General features: G+C 31.1%; 1 protein-coding gene across 1 annotated transcript; it reads right to left on the bottom strand.

Annotated features, from left to right (window-relative positions):
- Window positions 1-15,150: 15,150 nt before the first annotated feature.
- LOC132726850 (uncharacterized) lies at window positions 15,151-19,638 on the bottom strand (the record flags this gene model as incomplete). The annotated part of the gene is made up of 6 exons (XM_060712240.1): window positions 15,151-15,760; window positions 16,385-16,570; window positions 17,355-17,409; window positions 17,902-17,957; window positions 18,563-18,727; window positions 19,501-19,638. Coding segments are annotated over 6 exons (971 nt in total), but the record flags the coding sequence as incomplete, so codon positions are not given.
- Between the last annotated feature and the right edge of the window lie 3,276 nt (window positions 19,639-22,914).

Here is a 22,914-nt window from a genome sequence, read left to right as displayed (position 1 = left end):
ATGGTTTACTCTTTACTGATGTTTTTCTCTGTCCATAAATAGACATAATGTAATTAATTAAGAATTGTAAAGAAGTTTTCTCGAATCACATCATTGGTTGCTTAATGCAAACATAGAAAGAGATGAAATATGAAACAGAGATTAACAAGGAAGGGGAGCATTCATTGAACGCATCCCAAACAAAACCAGCAACACAAGACCACCGGCGGGGAGCCCTAAAGAGCATCAAACAAAAAAGAGAGATCACAAGTAGTTATTTACATGAAGAAAAATATAACAAAAAAAGGATGAAGAAATATAAAATTAGAAGATATGTAGATAATAAAAAAACGGAAATGATATATTTTGAGTATTTCATAATACTATATGGACTTGAATAATTGTTTATCACATGCTGTACAAATCTTACATTCAACCTGTCTATCTTTTCAGTGAGAAAAGAAAATCAATTAATACACCCAGCGTGTCAAAGAAGAACTCATAAATATTTAGGTTTTAGAAAGAGAGTGCAACTGAAGGGGGGAAATCAAGACGTTCAAAAGATAGACATATTTTATAAACTGAATCTAATTTCGTAATCAATGTATGCCATAAGGATTTGTAACTGTGCTAAGAATGATAATTGAGTTTTTGTTGCACCATTTATTGTTACAGTTACACAAAATTATTTCACTTTTTTCGACTAGTATCGCATTACCCGCGGCCGAAAGAAATGGTTTAATTCAATTATGTAAAAAGTATTTGATTATTTTGCGGTTGTTTTCGTTTTTCTTAAGAAATACGAAAGGGAATCTGTTCATCATGTTGTGCTTGTTGCAAATGGTATATTATGTACTGGATGGAATAAATAATTTTGGAAAATTGAAAAAAAAAATATTTTTTATCCTGCTTTTTCGGGCCGTTACTGATTTTTTCCTTGCTGAATTTTTTATAACTTTTTAACCGATTGTCCGATTAATATAATTTGTCGTTTAATTGTCTAAAAAAATTCGTCGTTTTTAACCCATGCTTTGATAGTTAACTAACTAACCAAATTTATAAATATATCTCCGCAATTGACCGACTTCTGGTCTCCCATACAATTCTGAAGCCATGAGAAATTGAGAGACAAATGATTGTTAGACTCACTTTCCGAGATTATTTGTCGTTAAGTGATTTTGTCTCGCCCGAGATCAGAACCCGTGGATCATAAAGCAGATGCTCAAAATCAGGATATTTGACGAGTAGAACATGCGATCATATGTAATTTTCGAAGGATTATTTAATACCTAAAACGTTATTTTACAGACGTTTTCAAATCAAGTCACGAATAAAAGCGTACATGTCTTGATCACATGTATTAAATTTCTACATGCAAGACGCTTTCTTTAAGATTCCATCCATTTTGTGCCACTTTTTGAAAATGAGGGACATTTAGAAATATTCTATCATTTACTGTGTGAAAATGTGATGTTCTTTGCTCTCAAGAAGACAAATGAAATTGCAAAAGAAAAGAATTGAAATTGCCTCCGATTGACTAGCTCCTTGTCGGTGATACAGTTCAAGAGATCACTGTATTTCAAAGCATGAGCATTTTCCCGATATGATTTAGGACTATTCAGACTTAGGTAATATTGCTTCCATACTTTGTCAATATCGCTTGTATATAAAAAGCAATGTTTATCTGTACCAAGATTATCGCACAGTTAGATATTTTGAAATTTGTACTCCTAAAGCTATAAGAACTGTTATTAATTAATTAATTAATTATTTTTTTATTTAATTATTTATTTCAGGTATTTTTGTATTGTCTGTTATATTGAACATTCAAAAATTGTTTTCCTCAAGTTAAGGAAGGGACATTGCCACTTGCATATGTTTGAACATTTCATTATTTTTCATATAAACCAAGCCGATGGCAAAACTCATTTTTCTGAATAAGAGATAAATGAACAAGAAAATATTAATGAAAGATAAAAAATATCATATTTGTGCTTAAGGAAATATATGTCGATCGATATTCAGTTTATAACCAATTTCCTTTTAATTTGATATCATTTTTAACAAAAGTATTTGTCTCGAATTATCACGGGGGTATTATACTAATTAATAATATTAAACATTGACATTTAATAAAGTTTTATAATGAATTATAATCCGTTACCATGGAAATTACCATGGTAGAATGTGGTCAGAAATTAATAAAACTACGAGTATTTGAATAAAGAGTTTATTTATACCTTTCATTAGATGACTCTTTCAAAAAATATGCTGTGATTTAAGTAAAGAAAATTAAATAATTTTTTTTTTCAACTTCATTTAGTTTCTTATTAGCTAAAAACATGCTAAATTCTCATATATTTTACAGGATTTGTGCAATATACTGAGTGTACCAGATTAGCTTAATGCTTAGTTCATGTGAACGGTTTTAGAGTGTTACACGGTTTGCGCAATAATGAATAGGTACATGTACATTATTTCGAAATATTATTAGTAATTCATAATATTACGTTAGAAAGCCAAGGTGGCCTCAGATGAGGTATTAATCTTTTGTAAGTATGCGAGTGCAATTTACTCCTTTGTCATAAATGATGAAAATATGATTCGTAATTGGGTTACCACCTGCATGATGCACTCATACTATTTCTTATTTCCTATGTTTATGTATTAAGATTAGATTATTATCATTTTGAAGTTTATCTAGACGGTCTTTATTGTGCGTAATATTTGCAATGTTGTAGTAGTATAAAAGCATTTTACTTTATATTCATTGCTGTTTCTTGTGGTAGCGAATATGCCTATCGGCAAATAAATAAGTGTCTGTTAGTAAGCTATGTAATTAATCTTAGTGTTAACGTACAGTGTGCCCTTTGAACTCTGTAAATCACATTTTGGCATGCTATTGTAAAGCAATACAGTTTGAAATAATACATATAACTGCTGGAATAGATCAATAGAGAATTGTACAAGTACAAATGTTGCTGCAATGCTTCACGCAAAAAATGCACTCATTACAGATTCCTTACCAAATCATTCCTATGCACAGGTCATGTTCTATTCAGATTAAGTACTATTGTACCTTCCGTCCGTCCTTCCGTCCGACATTTTTGTCCGGAGCATATTACAAAAAGTATATGAGTTATCAACTTGAAACTTCATAGGTGGATAGACCTCATTAAGGAGGAGTGCAGTGCACAAGAATAATAACTCTACCCTGCATAATTTTTGAGTTATTGCCCTTTGTTATTTTTCAAAATTAATTTTTGTCCAGAGCATAACTCAAAAAGCCTTTGAGATATCAACGTGAAACTTCATTGGTGCATAGATCTCACTCAGGAGGTGTGCAGTGCACAAGAATGATAACTCTACCTTTCATAATTTTTGAGTTATTACCCTTTGTTATTTTTCATACTTAATATTTCATCTGAGTGGAGCATAAGCGCAAGAATGATAACTCTTCCCTATATAATTTTTGAGTTATTGCCCTTTGTTCTTTTTCATACTATTTTGTCCGGAGCTTATCTCAAAAAGTATTTGAGGTATCAACTTGAAACTTCATAGGTGGATAGTATTTACTGAGGAAGGGTGCAGCACACAAGAATGATTACCTACCCTGCATTATTTTTCAGTTATTGCCTTTGTTATTTTCAGCCATCAGTATTCACATAGGTTTCAAATCTGTAATCACTTCAGCCATCAGTTTTCATTACCAAAGGACCTCTTAAAATGGAATTATTCTGCTCTACTACATATACATTCTTCCAATGAGCAAACACATTCGGCGGGGGATGGTCATGTTGACATGGCTCTTGCTACGAATAGCAAAAACTAATCATGGTAAGAAGTATAAAAATCCATATGTAAATGAGCCAAAACAAAAACTTTCATTGACTTTCAAAATGTTCTGAACATGTTTCGCGGCAAATGGTATATCATGATATAACAAGAAAAGCATTGATGCAAAACTTAAAAGAGCGTCCAAGCAAGAAATGCAGCAAATGACGATGAACTAGTAGACATCTTATGACCAGATATTCTTATAAGTTTAAGTTTGTCAATGGTTAATTGGATTTAACCAGAATTGTATATAATAGATAAATGGGCGACAAAAGACATTGTTCATCATGAACTTTGGTAGGCTTGCTAAAGATTAGAATATTAAATATATTTTCTTTGGAACAAACAATTATTTAATATTATTTAACAAATGAATAAGTTCATTTTGTTTGTTGGTAAATTCTTAAAGAAATGTTTTTTTTTTTATTTCTCTATTCTTTACCTTTATTATATAACCTTTGAAACCTTTCGCATTAAGTCATATTTAGATTATTTTAAAGAATGTAAAACTTGTTTGGTAATGAGGCAGGTAGTATTTTTTTTTAATTTATCAAGTATTTGCCTTAAAGCAGTACTTTTCAAAAAAATATTTTGTATAAAAAAATACTTTTATAATTTAAGAAAATGTCAACTGTACTTATACTGTAATTTGAAGATATGTAATAAGACCTTTCAAAAATCTTTTGGATATTTTTTCTCTCGTGACATTTATCTGTTTCTATAATAACATTCCTTTTTAGCATTGGACGTCTTTGCGAGTGTCCTACTATCAATTTCGAATAAGAGAATAAAAGTTTTGACTTGAAAAAGAAGACACAGATTTCGTTGAAACGATAACGTAGTTTATTTTTGTGTTCTGTGTTAAGCAGTGAAACACTGGGTTTTATCCGTGAAATTAAACCCGTATCACTCATAGTATTTCACTTACAGCATGAGTGTTAGACTCTACAGTTTTGCCAAACTTTAATTATCGTTCATCAAGACAATATTGTTGTGCTTGTGGTATTTTTAGTTTTAACTTTTTGGCATTTTCTAGTTGGGTGGTTCCAATATTCCTACTTGAATAATGTTGAATCACCCTTAGGATATGTTGCCTGTTTTTTAACTTTGAGTTTTTACGTCTTATCTGTGATATGCAACCTTCATAACCTCTGATCCCTTTTCAAAATTTCATTTTATTTAGTTCTGCCCATTGTTTTCTCGTTTAGGGCACACGCTTTCTATTACTTAGGGACCATACGCCGCTTTTCATGGAATGGCACGGAAGTGTCACGTTGAAGGTTCCATGATAACCGCCGTATGAACATACCTGCGGATGCTTCTAAATTCAAAATCTTACCATTTCATGTTTAAATGTTGAATTCTGCCTAAGCCGGTGCTAGGGGGTTTGGACAGGTAGTTTGCACTTTACAGTACCGTCCATGAACAGGCTCAATCAAATCGAGCATGCAACATTTTCAATTATGGTTGTGTTGGTTTTTCTTTAGGGATTCTTATTTTCTCTATTTTATCGCCACATCTGCGTTGTTTGTGCCGTGTGGAGGCTGTAAAAAGTCGCCCCGTACATTCAATCAGGGTTGTTATATTTCCGATCCTTAAAGATCGTTCAACACGACATTATTGTTGTGCTTGTGGTATTTTTAGTTTTAACTTTTCGGCATTTTCTAGTTGGGTGGTTCCAATATTCCTACTTGAATAATGTTGAATCACCCTTAGGATATGTTGCCTGCTTTTTAACTTTGTCTTTTTACGTCTTATCTGTGATATGCAGGCTTCATAACCTCTGATCCCCTTTCAAAATTCCATTTTATTTAGTTTCGCCCATTGTTTTCTCGTTTAGGGCACACGCTTTCTATTACTTAGGGACCATACGCCGCTTTTCATTTAATGGCACGGAAGTGTCACGTTGAAGGTTCCATGATAACCGCCGTATGAACACATCTGCGGATGCTTCTAAATTCAAAATGTTACCATTTTACCACTTTACAGTACCGTCCATGAACAGGCTCAATCAAACCGAGCCTGCAACATTTTCAATTATGTTGTGTTGGACTTTCTTTAGGGATTCTTATTTTCTCTAATTGGTTGGTGTCCTTTTTTCCTTGTATGATTCCGTAAATTTGTAATTTTACATAAACATTAGTTGTGGCGCTTTTTTACATATAAATCGATTAAGATTATCACTACTTCACTAGAATAGTTAAAAGATACATGCCTATATACTTGATCCATATTTTTTTCATCTTTTTTGTGCAGCGTTTGCTTGGTCATTCAACGTGTGACGTCATCTTTTTAATATTAAAGTGGATTTAATTTACTAATTCAGCATAAAATCAAAACAGAATATGTTTGTCATGTTTGTGTGAATATATTACTTATCTTGCATCGAATGAGAAAATATTGCAATTTTCTAACTTCTCAGTGTGATACACCATATTAACGAAAATAATCTCAATTCATTCATTAGAAAAAGTGCAGAATTTATCTAGTTGATAAATTTCATATCTTTTGGAATTCACGTAAAAACTGCATAGCTACGTTGTCGTTATAACGTCCGAAATTAGAAATAAGTTAGGGTCATTGTAGGCATTATAAGCCCTTCCAACACATCATATCTTATATGTTTTTTTCCATATTTCAAATTTATCATTTAAGGGATTTATTTTTAAAAACTGAATTATCAGTGACCAATGCAGAACATGATCTTGGTCTGCTTTGGTCGCACCAGTATATTTAGTGCTACCAACAGGAAAGTTATTTCTCAAGTCAGGTTAAACGATAAATTCAAATGCTCAAAAGTAGCTCTTACAATAACATTACTGTAGCAGTTGAAATAATCGTTCAAATAAGCTGTTTAAAGGGAAACTTATTCCAAGATTATTTCAATGTAGTTACCCATTGCTTTAAACAGCATGTTGTTCACCAATATAAATCAAAGCACTGAATGTACTGATGGGGAGGCTATGACAGAATGTTTCAGACTTATAGTTTCTTTTCTTTTTGCTTAAAATGTGCTGTTATTTCAATTATTACCAAAATAAGAAGATATGCACATTGTGTCATTTATCCTTACTGTTGTGTTCAACCATTCATATATATGGTTAATATGGTTGACTATTCATTTTGTTAATATTCCAGAACATTTCATTGAGGTCTACATTCGGACTGCTAATCCTGCAAATTTTGAAAAACCTTAACTGTCAATAATAAATGACATACCAGAAAGTATGACGACTGTTCATTATAAGATAACAATAACATTTTACAACTGACTGTTCCTTTTCAAAATGTTCTAGGACTGTTCATCATAAATACTTTATGTCATTTTATTATCATTGAATGATAATAACAACTGCAAGTTATGCAACATTTTTATTGAACATAAAAATTATACATATTTACATGTACAATAATTGAGATCAATAGGAGAGATTTACCAGTGGCCAATATTCTAAAAATAGAATTGCTGATAAGCACTGACCATAGCAACCGTTGCTGGTCGTACATTCTCTTTGTACTACCTAGTCATTTTACATAAGAAAACTATGGTGTGTATGTCTATTAAGAAATAGATATGAGCTCTGTTTCAAGAAAGTAGAGGTTTTGATGCTAAAGCATCATTTGTCCCCGAATAGAAAAATGATTGTATCATAAATTTAAGAAAATATCAGTTAAATGGTTCATGAATAAAGAAAAGATTAACAATATGTTGAGTAACTATTTATTTACAATAAAGACATTATATGTGAAACAAACTTGCTTAGAAATATTGTCAAGACACTGTTATCATTTTTTAAATCAGCAAAAAATAAGGTACACTTAATTCATCGTAAACTTAATTCATCGCGAATAAAACAGGTGATTAAAAATAATTAAAGTAAAGCATTAACATTAAGCTTGCAAAGTGACTTGGAAAATATAGGCTATTATGTTTAATTATTGTATGAAACGATGCAATTCTATTGTACTTTTAAAGGTACTGACTACAAAATTATATAAACAAAACAATCTTTCTTATCTCATATTTCCTATTTATTTATTTTTTATTGAAAATAAATAAAACTGTAGGGAAAAGAAATCTTCAAACAATTATAAAAACTGTAGGCAAAAGAAATATTCGAACAATTATAAAGACATTGTTTAGATATTTGTTATAATATGTGGCCTTAAAAAAAGTTATAATTAGTTAACTACATCAAATATATAATGCCTAGCTTATAAGTATGATATAGTTTTAGAGGTGTACTTGTATTCTGAAATAAATTCACGGAGGTCATTATCATATCTACCTGATTCCAGATTTTTTTCCAACCACAGATGTGACACATGACTATTTTGAGTAATTATGTTGCCTTTTCTTTTTTATATTGGCTGCTGTAAACATGTTTAACTGGGGATTTTGTCAACTTTTTAAATAAATTAAATTTATCCCAAACATTTTCAAATATCACCTGTTGGTCAAACACCATTTTAACAGTCAATCTTTTGAAATATAAAGTCAATTCAGCTCAAATTGACTATGAAAATATGAGCATAATGTCACTTTAACTTGCTTAATACTTAAAACTGAACATGAACTAAGCATAAAGTTTTAAATTATATTTATGTTAACAACACTCAGTTTTGGGTCTTAAGCATACATTTAACAATTGCTAAAATATAATACCCTTGAATCATAAAACATATTTACATTTACAGGGTGAAAAAAGGGAAAATGAAACAAAACTGAGCAAGTAGCAGGCATAATTCACATAACAATGATAATTCATAGAACACATGTAGCGAGTTGTTTCAAGATTGATATAGACATAAAAATTAAAGTACATGTAGATATTTAGCAAAAATTTAACCCTTTATAACATCACACTTATCTTATATATAAAATATGTAAATACTATTTAGAAAATAGTTTTGTATTTTTTCTTCATTTTGAATATTACAAAAAATATATGTTCAGATAATTCTGATCTTTAAAACTTTGCCCCAGGAACATCATCTTATGTTAACTTTACAGAAAATGCTATCATTGTTTACATGTGAATGTACGACCTTCTAAGATTGTGTGTATACGTAGTCCACACAGCAGTTATCAGTGACGTGGGGGTAAATCTCTCCTATAAGATACTGTCTTATGATGAGTATTTATTATTCATGCTCTACGGACAGAAAGTTGTCTTCTCCCGAAGCAAATCTCGAATAAAATCACGTTTCAGAAAATTATTCCCATTTCATTACTCGTCGCTGACTTTGACGGCTTCGGATAAATATTAAAACTAAATATTTCTTGAAAAAATACATATCTGCAAAGCTTATTCAAAATTGAATCAACCTAAGTGAAAATTGATCAGGAAGTAATATCTTTTTTTTTTTACCAACTTATGGTAGTTAATAGATAGATTCTACATGTATTTTTAAACCTCACTAGCTTGAAATATAACAGCGGAAAATCTATTGTTAACAGGGTGTGCGGTTATTACGTCGACCAGATGAGAACATCGAAGCGTCAGTGCTATGAATGGTGTTATAAATAGCGTGTTTTGGAAGTTTTTGTTGAAACTTCTCCAAATCCCTCCAGAGGCGTGCACGTCGGCGAGAAGGCACACGGCAGGTCAAGGTCAAGTCATCTCAAGTACCAGAGGTGATTGGTTGACCTGTCGTGACTTACTCTGGAGGTTTGGCGCTAATGAATGCCGTTTTTGTTGTCGTCAGTCAGGAAGTTGATGCCTTGACAGTATTGTCGTCTCCTTTACCACCAACGAACGAAGAATGGGCTACCAGGAAAATTCGGCTTGAAAAAGACGTCCCCGATGCTATAATCTCGGACATATGGTTATTCCCGCCCCGAGTATAAATAAACTTAAAACACACACACTTTTGTTGAAAACAAAAAAAAAAAAAAAAAAAAAAAAACAACAACACATTTTCTGCAGTATTTTTTCAAGTGTTGTAAAATGAATACGAAATTCCTCTTATGCCGCCGATTATTTTTAGAACACAAACATATAAGTTTTTTATTTGATTTATTCAAATAAACATTAATCACTTCAGCGCGCGCAAATATCGTTTTCAAATTAAAGTTTCGTAAGATATGTTGATGAATTCCCGATGCTCGACTGTAAGTCATTCGTATATACAGTTGACTCTCGGTAACTCGAAATCCAGGGGACTGTGCATTTTACTTCGAGAGTAACGGAGTTCGAGTAACGTGGATCTGCCGCCATTATGTTGATATTCGTACATGTATATTGAAAATGCAAAGACGTAGGTTTGTTATTGTTTATAGCGGCATTGCTGCAATATTAAACCGTAGAAATGACGGTAAATCACTTACAACTACAAATTATAAATGAACAAAAAAATATTATTCAAAATTTAATACATGTATATTAATAGTGAAACATAAACACAAACATTCGTTGCAATGCAAGTTTGTCAGTATTCATTAAAGCACATGTTTTGAATAAGCACTTATGACAACTCATTACAATAAAAGCACAATAACACATTTATTTCAACAACAATTTATTTAATATTTGAAGTGAAGTGATCATCGGACGAAAATTAAAGTAGCAACTATCGTTAACCGGAAGTACATATTAATGTATGCAATATGACGGAACATTAATTATACAAATGTCATTTATGATGATAACACACAATTAAGTCCTGAAACCGATTACAGCCACTATTGCGACATGTTAATAATACATGATAACAGACAATTAAAATAGCTATAAAACTTGTGAATCACAAGTTACAACATCTCACCTTGATGTCGCCGACCTTTGATCAGTCGGCTGTTTTCACACTTCGACTAATTGAGATGAAAATATGTTGGACGTTAATTGACGGGACCAAATTTTCTTTTCGACTACACAGGAGTCTCGGTAAGTCAAAATTTGACCTAAGCGGAGTTAAAATACAAAGATAAAGAAGGAAATTTGACGGGACTTTAGAAATTCTTCGACTAACGCGGAATTTTGAGTAAAGCGAGTTTGATTTATTGAGAGTCAACTGTATATGCGTTTTTTGTTGTTTTTTTTTTTGTTTCTTTTAAGCTTCTTATTCTTTAATATTTTTTATGTATCTCATAATCTGTATTGAAAATTTGAATTTTATTACACATGGACTATCAAATTATAATGCGTTGCCCTAGAATTGAATAATAAGCTTTCTAATTACACAATACGGGGTCATTCATTTGATTGAAGACTGATCTTTGCGTCTTTCTCTGAAATAATTATTTCCTTGTTAAAACATATTTGACCACATATTTCTGTCATTTAACTGTTCACTTTACAGCTATATGATATAGCGGTTTATGAGCGTTTTCCGCGTACAGTCTCCTAGGGTGTACTAATAAGTTAGTTTTCCTTAGTTATCACGCAAGCACGATCCATGTCTCTGATGTAAGCGACAATTTACCATTATTTGTCTTTAAAAAATATTAAGGACTATTAATGGTTTATATCAACAAAAGAACATGCATGATATTGAGACTACGGTGTTCCAACGTTCTAGTTATTGACCCGTCATAAACAGTTGGTCGCTGCGTAGTAATTGGAAAATTGTTATAAAAAATAATAAAGAATATTTGCCACCTAATTAAAGCATTTACTTATAAATTTTCATTTATGCTTTTTGTTAATACTTTTTGATAAAGTTATTATGTAGAAGGGTTTTCATACCAGAACTATTTATTACAGACGTACGTATGCCTAAACCTGATTACCGCGGCAGTATGACGTCACGGAGTAGTGATTTTAAAAAATTACAAACAAAAATCAAGAATTTTTCAGATAATTATTATCTTTACAAATTGCAGATATGAAATTAAAGAATGAAAATATTTTCATATTGTAAATGTCTGTGATGAGTGATGAGTCACCTTAGAAAAAATCAAGGTACTATTTTTTGACCTGATTACCGCGGCAGTAAGATTTGACGGACGGTTATTAACATTGGGTCGGCATAGCCTCCCCAAAAACCTAACATTTCGTATGTATATTACTAAAGTAAAATCATTTACTAGGACTATTCAATCAAAATGAGTAATGGTTTTTCTCATAAACATATTTAGAAATCATATTGTTATTTTCATTTAACAGTATGAGTATCGGAATTCTGTTTTTCGGTGCCCAGCTGGGCAGTTCATTATAACAATTAATGTTTTGTATATCAGATGTTTAGTTTGACCAGCCACGGTATCTAAATATAATCATGCCTTGAACTCTAACATGTAAAGAATTTCTTACGTGGTATATATTGTTTATAAAAAGCTATTCTAGAATATTAAAATAGTGGTTCAAATATTATTTCAAATGATGCATAATATTTGTCTTTAATATGAACATAAAAGGCCTGTAATAATGACAATGATTACCTTAAACCTGCTTGCGGCATCTGAATATACCTATGAGACTAATGTAAACCTAGATCAGCTAGCAACTCTGTACTATCCGATCAAAGTATGCTATTCGGTAAATACTTATTTTGAAAATTTCCTTTACATGATGAATGGTTTGGATAATGGTACTCATGAAAGGACTATTTTCTGTTTTGGATTAATAATAATAATTTCAAAGTAAAGCGGGTTTTTTTTTAAATTAGTTTACAGGCTGTCAAAAATCTGCATATATGAGCCGTAGTAAAGGCGGGACTGGCCTTATAACGTGTGGTGATTAAAGAAAGTGAGTAGATTATTATAATCAAAGCACAGAAGGCGCTGAATTTGTTTGGGTCTCAGAATGTAAGAAAGGTGCAGGTTGTGAGATTATATGTTTAGTGCCACCAATGCTTTCCAGCGTTTTAATTGTAGTAAATTGGCTATAAGACTAATTGCAACACTGATATTCAATCCAATGTTTATTTGACTTTAACAATTTAAAAAAATGAGTTACCTTTACTGGGATTTGAACTCCAGACCTCTCGCTTCCTAAGCGAGCCCGAAAACCCTTCAGCCACGGTTAAATTTATATGTGAACGGCCTGAAGAAAACCATATTATTCTAAATTAGGGCTTGTAACGACTTTTAACTGTTGTTTAACACAGATGTAAATAATCCTGAAGCTTACTATAAGCATGTATATTTATAAAGAATCAAAGGGCTTCAAGTTCTTTGGTATTTTCTGATCTTTGCAATCTAAATCGTACTGTATATCTGTATGCATTTTCCTGTATAAGTTTATTTTTATGTATTATAATTCATTTTGTAAGGCACATACGGAATTTAACAAAAAAAAAAAATTCCTCGACTGGGATTCGAACTCGAGACCTCTCACTCACTAAGCGAGCGCGTTACCACTGTACAACGGAGAAGTTATACACAGTCAGTCTGAATAATATCAAGTCATTCTAAATTTAGAACTTCCATTGCATTCAGGTTTGTAATCCTTATTAATTTCGAGGTATTTTGTTCAGGGTAAACCTGTTGTTTAAAATTGAAGTAAATATTTTAGCGAAAATCCTCTCGCCCAAACAGTCCGACATGTAGAATCTATATATTCCACTACTCGGTTTGTGTAGTATTCGGTAATCTACATGGCTAAAAATAGTATTTTCATTGATAAAATCATATTCATCCGCGTAATTTGTGATTGTGCATTTATTGACAATTCTATAAGCCAACGCTATTGTTTAACTTTAAATGCGTTGTAATTTGTTGGATACTTGTAACAAAATAAAATATTTCTTTCTTTTAAATCGCTAGTTTTAAGCTGTTTTGAGAACTACTTGTTGTTAGGTTTGTCATAAACTTCTGTGTCAGAGATTGAATGTCCGCTTTGTATTTAGTTATTTTCGATCAGAAAATACCAGAAAACAATATTAGAAATCTCCGACCATTCGGGAATTAATTTGCTTGAAAATTGATGCGCCTGTCTTTGACCATCTTTACGCAGTGATCTCCCCTGAATTTTTCGGCTTTAGTGTACATACAAAAGGGAAGTAACCGCTTCAAAAAAGTGGACTACTTTCGGCATTTGCAATTAAGAACATTAGACTCTGAAATTTCGCTACCATTATTTGTTTGGTCTGACGACCCAAACAAATAAAAACGCATGGCTAAAGTAAAAACACATAGCAATACAAATTATTTTACAATGACAAAATTATGTCCATGATCGTTCATCACATGTTCTAGAGGTAAAGCAGTTCTTTATATTTTATAAAAATGACGGACAAGTTTGCCCTTTCATAAAGAAAGATTGTGAGAGCCCAATCTTTTATCATTATAGAATTTGTAATGAAAGAGCGTTTATTTGTCATTTATTGATGGGAATTGACGGGATGATTTCATATTGATGCGTTAATAAATTAGACTGACACACTTTTGATAGAGAACATGTATACCATCAATGTTAAACAGGACAAAGAAGTTTCCAATTATAAGAAATCACTTTATAAACAAGCAAATTCATATCGTTATAAATATTATATCACAAATGGACTCCACTTAGGTTGTTTTTAAATGGTGTAACTGGAAATATTTGCCTGAAATTATGTACTATTTGGTGTAGGTTTTGACCAATATCTTGTTTGAAAATCCTTCCCTCACCTCATTTTTCCAGAATAATCATTTTTATTGTCCAAAATTACACAACAAAAATTCATACTCGTCTAAATTTTGTGTATAATTCTTAATTAATCTTTTGCAGGTTTATAAGTGTTTCACATAATCAATGCTAGAATATTTCCTTTTGTATGCTTTTAACCTTCGTGGAGTTCCTTTAAAGTACTGAAAAGAAACTTGAGCTTGAAGAAATGTTAAGTCCTCTTACGCCGATGCAAAATGGCATAGTCGATAGCTTGCACTTAGCAGTACCGTCCATAAACAGGTCCAATCAAACTTGTCTGAAAACATTTTCAATTTTGCCTCCAGACTTCACTTTTTGGTATAAACTCCGGTTATAAATGATCGATAAACCAAAAAATGACTAAACTATAGACACACATTTGTTTACAATGTAATATATATGTTTGTTCTTCATTATTGTGTTTGTACGGTTCACAAGCTTACATTGTAAACAAATGAGTCTCTACAGTCATGTTTTGGTTCATCAATCATTTAGAACCGGAAGTGTTCATATAGCATTGCATCTGACTGTTGATACGTTTTATAAAATAGGTTGTTGATCTTATAAAATAGGTTCTTATACTTCAAAAATTTATTGTGCCATAGTCGGCATCATTGCTTTTCGAGTCAGTCAAGTCAAAACCTTATTCAACACAGTTTGTTAATTTATAATTGATAAAAAGGAAAGGAAAATATAGACAATAAAAACAAAAAAAATATTTAATGTTTTGGATACTATACTGTAAGATTAATTACTTTAAAACACATCTAAGTATCAATGAAGTTTAATGTAAACTTCATAAAATATTTTCTTTAGATTTGCGTTCACATTTTTTCAACGTTTCTCTATAAAACACATGTAAGTTAAATGTAAACTTTATGAAATATTTTTTTAGATTTACGTTCACAGTCATTCCAACGTTCTTTTCCCTATAAAAAACCTCTACGTATCAACAAAGTTGAATGTAAACTTTATAAAAAAAAAACTTCAAATTTGCAGTCACATTCTTTTCAACGTTTTTCTGTAACGCTGATGAACTTTTGCCACGGCAACTAACCAAACTAAAATGAACAGTACTACTCCTAATGGCAAAAGACTTGAAAGGACAAATCGGTCGCCTACAATCTGTTTTGTTTTTCTGTCTGATTTCATATAGCCAGAGATTAATTGTCTGTACACCACGCTTTGAATCATGGACGTCATGTTTACGTTTTCGGTAATAATGCTGAGTTTTCCAGTGTCAGCTAATACATGTAGTCGATACACAAGATTTTCGAGATCGGTTATAGCTTCTCTGGTATCAAATTCTTGCTCTGGTTCCATCCCTGTCTGTTTAAAAACGTCCAGTCTTATCTCATATACGTGGAAATCTAAAACATTATTTAAGCACGATAAAGAAGATTGGTTACGGTGACAAACAATTACAATATCATTTTGAAAATGATGAAGGGTAGTGAGAAATGTGTAAAACTTTAGCTGCCATGCAAGAAGAAAATATGATAAAAAATATTAACCAGGAAAGGCGGCGTTTAATAAACGCAACAAGTTTTGAATACAAACCTGTTGTGGCTGTAAGACAGTAAAAGAGTGTAAATACAACTTATTTCGTGCTTAATCATCTGGCAAAGCTTGGCCTGCATTTAAAGCCAGAGCCCAAAGGGCAAGGTATTTAACAAAATCTTTGGCTTCTTCAGAAGTTATGGCACGAAAGAAAGGTGAAAAAACATACATGTACTATGGCTGCATTTTCTAAATATGTTTAAGAGCACCAAGTAAAACAAGCTGTCCTGGTTATATCATTTTGAAAACATAACTGTCAAATAACATTGCATTGACCTATTTCTTTAATTAAGTAATATTTATTCGAGTAAGAACACACAATCAAAGTTCAAAATATCACTTTCAACCCGTATTGCACTGAATGAAGTACTTTGAATTGAAAATGACAACAATAAATTGTTCAAAATTTAGGAAGGGGTATGGTTTGTGCTTACCTGAATAAACCATTTTTATATTGTCCAGGTGCTCTAACGAACAATTAAGTTGACGAACAAATTGCCCTCTTATGTCCTTAATAAATTCGTGGTTTATGACGACGTCATTAACATCACTTTCAAAAAGGAAACTCACACGTACTAAATCAGTGTCGTTTGCAAATCTAGGATACGTGACCGTTTGCCCTGAAATGAGAATGGCAGAACAGATATTCAAATAAAACAATGACTTTAATGTAATGAAAATTTTTTGTCAAAATAATTGTTTTAAAAACTTTAAATACATATTTGACCCTAAGAACAGTTTAATTCTGTATTTGCCAAAACAATTTTGCCAAAAAACAAAGCATTTTTAAAATGTAAAATTTTTTTTGCACTTCTGAAGTAAGTACATTTATTTCCATTTGTATAATTTTAAATATACTTTTAAAGGATCCAAATCGAGGTTTTTAAAAAACGATTTCTTGAAATTTATTAAATCAAGTTTATTATCATTTTTCAAAATTTCAGATCATTTAATTGACCCGTTTTTCTGGAATAAGTATTCGAATTTGTGAACGCGAAATGACAAGCATCTAAATGCATTGAACTGAAATCGGTTAAAGAATAGCATAATTAAGATAAACAATTTAATAAGTATGTTTCTTAATTATCTTTTGAATATATTTTCGTTGTATGTGCCCATATTGGTTTATGTATGACATTATATTGTTGCTGTTTTAAGAGTTTTCGGCCCCAGTGGAGTTCCTTCTACGTCCTCCATGGTTTGAACCTATGACCCCCCAGTTTCAATGCAGGGTTTTTAGTGTTCTCCCCTTAAATTAAATCTTTTTAACGTTTGGTTTAAAGCCCTAAAAGAAATTTTGTAAATCAAACCCAAATTTTTAAAGGGCACTTTTACTTTGCAAATCTTTCTAAATTCTTTTACATTGAAAACAATTATGCAAAATTTCAATATTTTGCTATTTACCGATACATTGTGCCTTCAGGAGACACAGTGAAATGTCTGGTAGCAAACACCACACCTAGAAAAGAAACATAACTCTATTTAAGTGAGTTTGTTTTCCAAAAGTGTTAAAAGTATTGTCCGTCAGTAAAAAAACGAATATGTGTGTATAGTGTTTAATGTTCAAATAATGGATCTAGAACAAGTCAAATGCTTATCACCAATGAATACCTAATAGAAATATGTGAAATGATACCGAAAATAACAAACAGCTAACGAAAAACAAACAAAACATGTATAAGAATTATTAGGCTTTCTATTCCTTTAAGTGAAATTTATTAAATTGTTCCTGAGTGTTTTACACTATTAAGTGTCAAGCCAGTGCTACAAGGGGCGTTAGCAATGCTGCACATATTCATTATCCCTCATGTACAGACTCAATCAAACCGTGTCTGCAATTTTCATGTAATTTTGTTGTGATTAATGCTTCCGAGGGATCACTTCGTTTCCAGATTTTTAAACAAAACAACTAAATCATTAACATTCATAATAATTAAATAGAAAACTTTACCATATCGTTCTTGCATCCGAAGCAACTTGATTCAATTAATCGCGGTAGAGGTCTCCCTGATAAAAGAAAAATGATAATCACAACCCTCAAAACAATCATTACTATTCAAGCTGACATTGGACGGATTTTGTTTCGAAGCACATGATGTTTAAACATAGATTATCCACAACGTACTATTTAGCGATCTCTATAAAAGACACAATGCCCGACAAATGTACATCTTAAAAGACCGAAGCAACATCTACATGCAAAAATAATCCTTTTATACATAAGAAATTAGCCAAACTTAATTAAAACTATCATAATACATTTATGTTAGTGCATATCGCAACAGATGTTTTGTAGTAAAGTAACAAGAAATTGGATTTAAGAGCTAAAAAACTGTTTTGAAAGCAGATTGTGATTTGGTGTCTTCAGATAAAGGCAATTTCATTGTCTTTTTTGAAATTTTGCAACTTAGCAAAGTTCGTTTCAATCATTATTAATAACTTATTCTTAACTGAAATTAAGTTCAGGTAACACTTACACTTTAAATGTCTAAAAAGATAAAAATGAAACGACCTTTACAAATTAAACTGTTTTTCCTGAGAATTAAGGATTTTAAAAGTAAGTAGGGTAAGAAATAAAATACATTTATTTAGCAAATAAATTAAAATATTACCAGTATCTAGATATCTCATGACAAGTGAGTCCTTGAGTATCCCTACAGTAAAACCAAATTCCTTTATAAAGCCTACTTCGTTAACAACACGTATCAGCTCTTGCAGATTCTTTGCTCTCAAAGGGTAGGGGGCCATTTCTATATCCAAGGCGGTAGTCGATCGTCCTGGAAATAAGATTTGCCTTCATAAAGATTACATTTGCAGAAACTTTATTTTGATTATTTTATTCATAAGTATTTTTTAAATTAAAAATAGATGTTTTCTTTAATTTGTTTTTTTTGGTTTCAGACCTACCTACTTTGTTTAATCATATGTATTACTATTTCTAAATTTTTGCATGGAAAAATATTTTTATAAATTTTCAATTTTTTTTCTAATTAAATTTGTTCTTTAACGTTTCTTTTAAACAAACAACTAAAAGGTAATGTTAGATTCATGAAAGTAGTAAATAAATCAATTTTGCTTAAGCGACAAATCAATACGTTTAAAACAATGTGATTTCGCTGCAAAGTGACATAGATTTTACAAAGAAAAGACATGAAAGACAGAATTGGAATATTAAATCAAAACTGTCTATCTGTTTTAACTGTTTATCGTCATGAAAATGAGATACTGGAAAGCAGATTCAGCTTTGCTAGTCATGTTTTCGTTGATATTTAATTGTAAAACAGTTGCAAAATTATAAAATTCCGTTCTGACTTTCATACAATATGTCGTTACTTTTAAATTCATTCCACCTTTGCATAAACAATTACATGTTGTTAAATTAGTAAAACTTTCTTATAAATTAATTCAACCTTTTATAATTCTATGCATGCACTGTTTAATCAATAAAAACTTTCTTGCTATGTGTCGTTAGCTGTAAATTCGTTCTCTCTTTGCATAAACATTTTGCATAAAATGTAATAGCACTGTATAAACTATCAAACTATCTTACCATGTGCCGTAGCTCGTATTATCATTCCATCTTGGCATAAACCATACACATCATGTAGAACTTGTTTGATAACTATTAAGGATTGATCGAATCCAACAATATCAAATATTCCTATTCCACCCTCGATAACTATTGACACTAGAATTGTTAAATAACAACAATAAAATATTATCTTGAAAAATAGATAATCTTGTATAAGTGTCACTATTTAAACAATTAAACAATATTGTGAAGGTTGTAAAAGAAGCCAGCGTGAATTTAGTTTCTTTTTTCAAGCATCGAAAGGAAGTCCACTGAGGTTCGAATTCCGAAAGCCCATACACACAAAATAAAAAAACCTCTCATATATCAACCTGGGCACTTAAAATATATTAAAGGTAAAAAAGAAATATGCATTTTTAAACACAGATATTAAGTGTGATCTATCCCGATTTGATTTAAAAGGTGTAAATGCTTTTTTATTTTAAAGGCAATTTACCTAAAATAAATTCATTAATCTGCAAAAACTGAGGGAATTTCGCACACATGCAATTGGCAAAGAGCCATATCAAATTAAATAAAAAAATATCGAAAAAAAGAAGGTTGCTAGTCCCGTCAAGTCAAAATAAAACCTCAGTGGAGTTCCTAGAAAATCGTAGCAATGGAGATTGCAACATGTTACTCGTATTCACCTAAAATTCACCTTTTACTTACATTATATTTTTGTCTTAATCGTTACCAGCTGGTTTCATTTTACTTCGAACAAATTTTTGAAAAATATATGTCGAGGAATTAACCTAAGAGTTTGCGCGAGTTGGACCGTTACCAAAATCTCCTTCGCCTGAACGTTTGTATGGCATGCACCAGAATCATCAATCGCCATAAATTCCACGATGTGTAAAGTTATACATGTAAACAATGTCACAATACTAGAACAAAATAATTCGGTTAGCCAGTATATGAAAAAAATCAGTCCATTTATACAAACCTTGTTAAGTTGTTGTTAAGAAGTATTTATCACACCGACCGATCCCTACACATTTTGTAACACCTTTTGAATCAGTGCAACTCTCCTGAAAGAAATATATACGGAAAAAAATATCAGAGCAAAAAAAGAAAGAAATTGCTGACAGTTTAAACGTCCTGGTGCATAACATTAAAAAGCCGATGAGTATCACTCAAGTTTCAAAAGCATGTCCAAAAAGGTCGTTTATATTGAGATGAGATATTTATTATAATACTGCAAATTTGATAAGCTGGTCCCTGATCATAAAAAGGGAATGTCCTATACAAAAATGTTTGGATTAAGAAATTTAATTTTATTTTACTCGAAAGTGCTTGGGGACTGAGAAATCTAAGATGGCGTCCAAGATGGCCACCAAAATATAAATATTTTATATTAAATATAAAGAATATGATTTAAGTAAATATTATGATGTTTTTTTTAACCCTTCACCAGCGGTTGATATTACATAATTTACCCTGATTTTATTACAGACAGTCCATTGTTTAGTTTTAGCGATTTCAATACAAAAACAAAATTATTGAGCTACCAACTATATCGAACCATGGCAGACTGCACGGATGTTCTATATACTGATGACAAAGCCTTACCATTTTCGGTTCTAACTGGTTAAGGATTAAAAACACATTTATTATATATTCCATCCTTTAGTTTGAACAATACTTTGTTAATATTACGTTCATATGTTCTAATGCATATATATTTGGGAGTTCTAACAAATGAATGTATCCAGCTTATAACAAAAACGTACCCATTACGTAAAGTAAACAAGATATTTGTTCAAAATTAGTACAGAAAGGTTGACTAGGAAATATTTTAAATTTTATCAGCTGCAGTATACGTATCTGCATTCTAAATACAAATAACTATGTAGTCGTTATTTCATAAGAAATGTATTGTAAACTTTCAAATGTACAGTTAATTTTAACAACTTCATTATAACAAAAATTATGTTAACTTAGACAATACTAGATAAAACCTAGTTGCATCCGAGAAGTTATTCACAATTTATAAGGTCAATGTGCAAGCATTTTTAATTTAGTTTTGTAATATTAAATACATAATGATTACGATGTAATTCATATGACACATTTAAACTCAAAATTAATTCATAAATACCATGATGGTCGTTACAACTTTCATCAATTTCATCTGTATATCGAAACAAAGTTTCGTTACCTAAAAAGATTTACATGATAAGTAAATAAAAAAAGGCAAGAATAATGTTAACACATACAAAACAACACCACTTTAATGCAATAATATTATCATATGAATGAAGATTGTAATTATTGTTAAAAGAAACTCCACTGAGGTCTAAACGCTTTTTAAAAATTATAAAATTTAATTTTCTTATATAGATCAACTTGGATGGCATTAACAGAACATGAACATAAATGCAAAAAATATTAATATTCAAAATTAACTTGAGATTTGAGTTTGTTTTGCAATTCTTAGCTTAATTTGAATTAAAAGTATCCATAAACTTTTCGTTTTTGGGTGATTTAAGCACAATTAAAAATATTTATCCTGGAAAACCGGAGTGAATGAATGATCTGAAAATTAATCACAAAAATTAGTGGTCCAGTCATTAATCGGTACATAAATTTAAAAAATAAGTCCAGTCTCGTCATGTCAAAATCCCTCAGTGAAGACGCTTCAGAATAACATTGGAAAGAGTGTTTCCTACTATCTTTTTAACAATGATATAAAATTATCTCAGAATAATACAAAAATTAACATGAAAAAACTATCGAAATTTTAAATTATGCATGAAACAACAGCAATGTAAAATGTTCCACATAGAAGATACCTTTGCAAAAAGAAATACTGACTGATGAAAACGGCAAACATTATCAAATTTGGGAACAGGTTTGTGTATAAACAATAAAACAAAGCTTGTTAAACTTTTTAAATCACCTTCCCCAGCCGAAATATTTAATTTTTGATATTGATTTAAGACAAATATTTGGAAATCATTACCTGTCCATTCCGTGGTTACCGATTTCAAATGAATTGGCCCAAATAGGTGACGCTTTTGTGCCGGAAATATTACAGCATTACATTCTGTACAATTAAACATCGATTGTTCCTGATCATTATGACATTACACTATGGCATGGATTGTCTACGAATTCTTCAATGCCCATTTTAAGTAGATTTTTCAATCCCTTCCATTGCAGGCGGCAAGAAAATTCTACTCTAGTGTAACCTGCAAAATGTTTAAACAAATCTAATTTCCAGTAGATGATAATCATTATCATTTTGTACATGAAAAGCAACGACGACAAGATACTTTACTCTAACATACAATTGGATTAAATAGAATATTTTCATAGAATCGGGCCATTTCAACCCTTCAAATTTTATCAAAGAATTTATCTCTCAAGACCTTCATTCCCCAAGACCGG

Source organism: Ruditapes philippinarum, unplaced genomic scaffold, assembly GCF_026571515.1.
Source record: "Ruditapes philippinarum isolate M1 unplaced genomic scaffold, ASM2657151v2 ctg651_1_1_1_1, whole genome shotgun sequence".
Classification (NCBI taxonomy): domain Eukaryota; kingdom Metazoa; phylum Mollusca; class Bivalvia; order Venerida; family Veneridae; genus Ruditapes; species Ruditapes philippinarum.
The sequence above is the reverse complement of the archived record's forward strand: the minus strand, read 5'-3'. Positions and strand labels throughout refer to the sequence as shown.